At 35.5% G+C, this 6,306-nt stretch overlaps 1 protein-coding gene across 2 annotated transcripts; it reads left to right on the top strand.

Annotated features, from left to right (window-relative positions):
- The first annotated feature begins 626 nt into the window (after positions 1–626).
- On the top strand, positions 627–5,905 carry LOC110935796 (inactive poly [ADP-ribose] polymerase RCD1). 2 transcript variants are annotated; one of them, XM_022178149.2, is made up of 7 exons: positions 627–946; positions 2,295–2,409; positions 2,495–3,505; positions 4,269–4,656; positions 5,184–5,372; positions 5,443–5,538; positions 5,627–5,905. In XM_022178149.2, the coding sequence occupies exons 3-7, from the start codon at positions 2,592–2,594 to the stop codon at positions 5,681–5,683; spliced, it is 1,644 nt and encodes a 547-aa protein (XP_022033841.1). In that variant the 5' UTR covers positions 627–946; positions 2,295–2,409; positions 2,495–2,591; the 3' UTR covers positions 5,684–5,905. The 2 variants fall into 2 exon arrangements, with proteins under 2 accessions (XP_022033841.1, XP_022033840.1); XM_022178148.2 differs by having other exon boundaries at positions 2,490–3,505.
- Positions 5,906–6,306: the final 401 nt, after the last annotated feature.

Genomic DNA, 6,306 nt, shown 5'->3' with positions numbered 1-6,306 from the left:
TGCTCTCCATTGTGTCTTTTATCTGTTGCCATTAATTGTGTCTTTTATCTGTTGTCATCAATTGTGTTTTTATTTAGTCTGATACTTATTGTGTTATATGTTATCGCCATTGTGTTATACGTTATGGTCATTGTATTTTAGTATGTTGTCCATTGTGTCTTAATCTGTTGTCATTGATTGTGTTTTTGATCTACTTTACATTGTGTTTTACATCATGTCAATTGTGTAATATGCAACTGGGTTTTTGATTTTTTTTTTTGAAAAATATAACAACATGGTACTCATATTAAAGATAAAAACACGCTCGATTTTGTGGTATATTTTTTTTAAAAAACAAATGATGTATAAAAAAAGTTACGGGCGTTTAAAAATTCGGAGGAAATAACATGTGACTTGCATGTGCATCTTCTCTTTACTCTTGTAGATAAAATTACACTTTTCATTTAATTTCTCATAGGACACTTATCACTCTCTGGTGACTTCTTACCCTTCTTATTTTTAAATCCTTTGCATTATAACTCAACCCATTTACTCTAATCAATATAATCAACCACAATATTAAATTACCTAAAACTAATATATTATTTATATATTTATATTATTATATATACCAAGGAGACAATATCACTCCTTCCTACTTGACTTCCAAGCTTATCTTCAACCCTAACCATTTCCTCCATTCGAATCTCGCCGACCTATTTCCCCTTTCTTCTTCCCCAAGACAAATCACACACACATAATACTATCCTCTATGAACACCTTCAATCTCACCGTTTCTGTATCGTCGCCGTCTCTCCCTCTTTTTGCCCTAATTTCATCACTTTTTTCCGTTTCAGAGACGGCGACTTCATCCACAACCTATCCATCGATCGATTGATCCTTCGTGTTCGTCGATTTCTATCTGTCTTTGGTGATTTTGCTTCAGGATTTATAGTTAATTCTCTCGGTAAGTTGATGCTGTGTATCATTTTGGGAATTAGGGTTTGTGCTATGCAGATCGGTGTTAGTTTCATGTTTTGTTCGTGTATCTTGTGTTTGAATCGGAAGTTTGTTGTTTTGTAGTTTTATTGAATATATGCTATTAGGTTTTGTGAATTTGAAATGGAATTTTGTTCATGTTTAGATGTTTTTATAGTTTCTGTTTATCTTGATGCTACTTTGTTGGTAAGAACTAAGATCCCTAAATTGGTTGGACTGCATGACTAAATGTGTATGTATGTTTTTTTAAGGGTTGAGATTGATACTAAAACTGCCTTGAATTAGTGTTATACTATTTGAGTGTGAAGAAGTATTCCTATGAAAGTGTATGTGGATATTCAGTATGTGATCAAGTAATGCATATATTGCTTCATGGAAGCATGAAAGTTTAAGAAGCTTGTTAAGTTACTTGTTCTTCCGTTTTGAATGGTATGGTACGACGGATACAAGATCTTTACGACTTTACCTTTTCTTTTGTAATTCGAAAAAAAAAGATAGTTTTACGACGGCATATTATACATCTCCATGTGGTAGTATAAAGATGCTTATAATTTTTAATTTAACTTTTGTTTTGATATATGGATTTGCCTGAATATATATGGTTTTTTGTTTCAAAAGGGGTTATATTTAGTATTCTATTTTCAAAAGAATTCTAGCTTAATTTTTTTGTATATGGTTATACGTATGTTATTTGCAAAATGAAAAGTGTTCTTGCTGCCGTGAGTTAGTGTTCTAATATTTGAATGTTAAAGAAGTATACCTATGAAAGTTTATGTGGATATGCAATATGTGATCATGTAATGCATACATTGCTTCTTAAAAGCATGCAAGTATAAGAAGCTTGTTAAATTACTTGTTTTGGTTTGTGGAGAACATAACTATATGTTTTATAATATTATGGTACATCGGATACAAGATCATTTCGAATTTGCCTTTTTCATTTGTTATTTGACAAAAGATATTTATTACGAGTTACGATGACGCATTATACTTCTATATGTGGTAAAGAGTGCATGCTTATAGTTTTTGGTTTTGAAATTCGGATTTGCCGGGAATATATTTGGTATATGTTTCACAAAGGTATATATTTGGATCTGCCGGAAAATGTGTAGTTATTTACTTTGTTCTTTGAAAAATCAAAACTGTTCTGGTTTGTTTGAAGGTAAAACGTGTTTCAACTAAAAATTTATGTATGTACTTTTTTGAGCGGAGATCGTGCAAGGGTTAATATGGCATGGACTCTTTACAAAAATGAAAATAATCTGTGTACCTACTCTTTTTGGCTAAGATATCTGATGAAACGTTTCTGTTTTTAGTGCGGTATTCTATAGAGCTGTAATTACTATATGATAGTATTAGAAATTTGTCGACTTCAAGCTATTACAGGGAGATAGTCGCACAATAACGAAGTGAAGCTGAACTCAAAACATGGTATGCTGATTTTTGATTATTTTGATTACATTTTTTTTTTCAATTTGTTAAAGCGTTATCGTTCTTTTGCTATTCTGCAGGACAGGCAATTTCTTCAGCATCTAGTTTTGAAAAATGTACAAAACACAAAGTAGTTAACTTTTAGACTTACTAGTGTAAATAAGATTAACCATATAGAAAAAATGTCATCAAAGATCGTAAAGGTGGCGGAGAATGGGCGTAGAATTTTCATTGACCCGAAGAGGAAAGCAGGTCCTACCAACAAGTCTTTAAGTTCGAGACCACCATTGAACAAGCTTGGAAAGAGAAAAAGAGCAAATGAATGTGAAAACAAATTTCTGAAAAACTACTCAAATTTTATGAAGAGTGGCCTTCCACAACGTTTGTTGTTCTCTCAAGATGGTCAATGGGTTGACTTTTCACAAGAAGTCGTTAAACTTGTCAAAGAAGACTTCCGGTTGAAACGAGCAGCGATTGAAGTGGATTACAACGGGTGCCATTTCATGCTAGACGTTTTACGTATGATTCAGGTTGATTTGAAAACCGGTGCGCAGAAGCCGATTGCGTGGATTGACGATGCGGGTATTTGCGTCTTTCCTGAATTATATTCTAGCTGTTACGGTAATCGTGAAGATTTAGATCTCGCCGAATCTTCAAATACCCGTGAAGTCAATTTGCAGTTAGAAATCGAGCTTAACGGATTAGATAATAACGAAGTTGATGAATGTGTGGGTGAGTCAAACGTTAAACGGGTCAAAGTTGAACAGGAATTATCAAACAACATTCGTGATCTTTCTATTGAGGAAACCGCTAAAAGTATGTTTATTGCGGGTCTAGGTTCTGACATGAAAGTTGACTTTCTTGAAGTCAAGAAATGTTCTAGCGGTCTTAGGGAAGCACAACTTGAGCTCTTTCAGAAACAGGTTGAAATTACCGAAAAGCTTCGTGGTAACGCTAATGTGCAATATGGTTGGTTTGCTGCTGCTGCTGGTGCACTGTCTGGTGTTATGTTTTACGGACGTAACGGGCCGAAGCTCGGGACGTATGGCTACGGAATTCACCTTGCAGCGGTTCAGTCTAATTCTAACCATCTTAGGTATGAATAATAAGTCTTGCGTTTCTTGATTTTTTTATTTTTCGTTCGTTGGTTGTGTAGAAGTGTTCTTGATGTGGGTTACAATTAGGGCTGCAAACGAACCGAATGTTCAGCAGGAAGTGTGTCCGTTCATTTAATAAATGAACGAACACTAACAAGAAATTTCGTTCGTTTAGTTAAATGAACAAACATGAACAAAGTTGGTGTTTGTTCATTTATGTTCGTGAACGTTCGATAACGTGTTCGTTTACGTCTGTGTTTGATAGTTCATTAGTGTTTTCATTTATTTAAATTCTTTCAGTTTTCGAAAATTAAAATATTTAATAAGTATCAGTGTATTATATTTTGTCCATGATCGTTTCTTTGTGTTCGTTTGTTTTCATTTGTGTTTATGAACCTTAGTTTGTGTCCATGAACGTTCGTTACCTAAAATTAACAAACGAACACAAACACATTTATTTTCTTAATGAACGAACACGAACATAAAATCTTGTTTGTTAAGTGTTCATTAACACATATTTCCCTTAACATTGTTCATGTTCGTTCGGTTCGTTTACAGCCCTAGTTACAATGGGTTGATCTACAATCATTTGTTCCTTTTCAATGCTCTAAATGTTGTTACAGGATGTGGTTGAGGCTGTATGAATTAAAAGTACATTTTGAACGACCCGTTTGACCTGTTTGCGATATATAGGTAGAAATTGCTACCCTTTAGTCGTGTGGTTTCATGAGAAGCTAATATTATTCTGCACTTGCTATACAGTACATTGATATGTGATGATGACGAAAACGGAATAAAGCATATGGTGCTCTGTCGTGTGATTTTGGGGAATGTGGAAGCGGTTCAAGCGGGGTCCACACAGTTCTCTCCAAGTGATCAATGCTTCGACAGTGGAGTAGATGATCTGCATAATCCAAATAATTACATCGTTTGGAACTCTAATATGAACACACACATATTTCCTGAATGTGTAGTCAGTTTCAAGACGTCTCCAACCATCAAAGGTACAGGCCCATTAAAAGGACAGGCCCATTGTGCCATTGCAGGGAATCCAGTTGGTGAAGAAAGCATGCCTCATATGTCAAGAGTCACTACAACTCATGATCCACATGGACCCTCAAACCAAGATTCCTCTTCAAGTAATAAAATGGTACGCATTTGTCTTACTATTGTAAACATTCACAAACTTTGATTTAACTATCAGAGTAAAATGCCATTTTTGTCCTTGAGGTTTGGCTAGTGTTGCGACTTCCGTCTAAAGGTTTGTTTTTTGCATCTGGATCCAAAAGGTTGAAATCTTGCCATTTTCATTTGGCTCGTTAACTCCATCCATTTTTCTTTGTTAATTCAGAGGTATTTTCGTTTTTTTTTTTTGCTAACTTAAAGGGCAGTTCGGTTGTTTTCACACTATGTGAAAAGATCAAATACCTCTGAAAAAGATCTAGTCACCCTTTAAGTTAAAAAAAGACGGAAATACCCCTGCCTTAACGGTGAAATATGGATGGAGTTAACGAGCCGGATGAAAATGACTAGATTTTAAAGCTTATGGATCCAGATGTGAAACAACAAACCTTTGGACGAAAGTCGCAAAACTGGCCAAACCTCAAGGACAAAAATGGCATTATACTCGCAATTATATGTTGAGCTTTTAACTTTATGTTAATGTTTACTCTTCAGGGTAAAAGCGAGCCGCAAACTGAAGTTATCAACTTGCTGCCTCATGAAAAGGTTCCAAGTGTCGGTTCGAGCACACCTAAGGAGCCTAAATCACCTTGGATGCCGTTTTCTATGTTGTTTGAAGCCATCTCTCCTAAAGTAGCCCCGAATGATATGAGATTACTGCAAATCTTTTACGAATCTTTTAGGGTACGTAAAATTTTGAGTCGTTACCTTTTATGCACATGAAACAATCGTATTTTATTTTGCGACTTTTTAGGCCAAAAACATAAACCGGGAAGAATTCATTAGGAAGTTAAGATCTGTTGTCGGGGACCAGATACTGAGGTCTACCATATCCGTCCTCCAGACCAAGGTTTGATCCATGAAACCATATCTGATTTTAATCTCTGGTTGTCTTGTCTCAGTTCTTTTTTTTTTTTTTTTTTTTTTTTTTTTTGCAGAAAAACCCCAATTCTGCAAGCATGTCGGAAGCCAAGAAGGAGGTGCAAGAAGGATGAAATGGTTATAAACTTGAAGCTTTTTAATGTTTTCCTTTTTCTATTTTTGGATTTTAATGCAATTGTTGAAAGATGCTTGTAGATTGGCTCATGTTTCATAAACTAATGACGTGGGTGCTCTTTGAGTCTTGAATCGCTGTTTTGGGTATAAGGCTGGTTTCACTTCAGATGCATATCCAAGTATCTTAATTAGTTAAGCAGCTTGGTGCTCGATTTGTTTCTTATTCTGGGTCTTTTAAACATCTCGTCTGCTCGTATCTTGGTTTCCACCCAAGATTTATGGAATGGTTACACCGTACAATCATGTCCGACCATGTGTGTATAGAAAGTGTTGCACCGCCTTAGATGTGGGATATCTTCATGTCTGACCTAGCGCGTATCAAAATCGATGGCAGTTAGATGTTTCAATGCGACTCCAAGAAAGAGCAGAACTTGATTTCAAACGAGGCTCGTGGCATTGTTGGGTAATGTTATGTCGATTGGCTATGTTGCCGGCTTGTCGGTTTATAATTTCCATCGCTACCTAATATGATAAGAAGAAATCACGTTCTGACTCCAATAATCAAGCGCGCTTATAGTCGAGTCATACATCAACCAATTGGTAGCGAATTCATGTTCCATCA

This window comes from Helianthus annuus, chromosome 2 (genome assembly GCF_002127325.2).
Source record: "Helianthus annuus cultivar XRQ/B chromosome 2, HanXRQr2.0-SUNRISE, whole genome shotgun sequence".
In the NCBI taxonomy this organism is placed as follows: Eukaryota; Viridiplantae; Streptophyta; class Magnoliopsida; order Asterales; family Asteraceae; genus Helianthus; species Helianthus annuus.
The sequence above is the reverse complement of the archived record's forward strand: the minus strand, read 5'-3'. Positions and strand labels throughout refer to the sequence as shown.

Coding starts and splice junctions, on each gene's coding strand:
- LOC110935796 (XM_022178149.2), top strand. CDS start 2,592: ATGTCATCAAAGATCGTAAAGGTGGCGGAGAATGGGCGTAGAATTTTC. Junction 4,657..5,183: donor CCTCTTCAAGTAATAAAATG/GTACGCATTTGT, acceptor TTTACTCTTCAG/GGTAAAAGCGAGCCGCAAAC. Junction 5,539..5,626: donor TATCCGTCCTCCAGACCAAG/GTTTGATCCATG, acceptor TTTTTTTTGCAG/AAAAACCCCAATTCTGCAAG.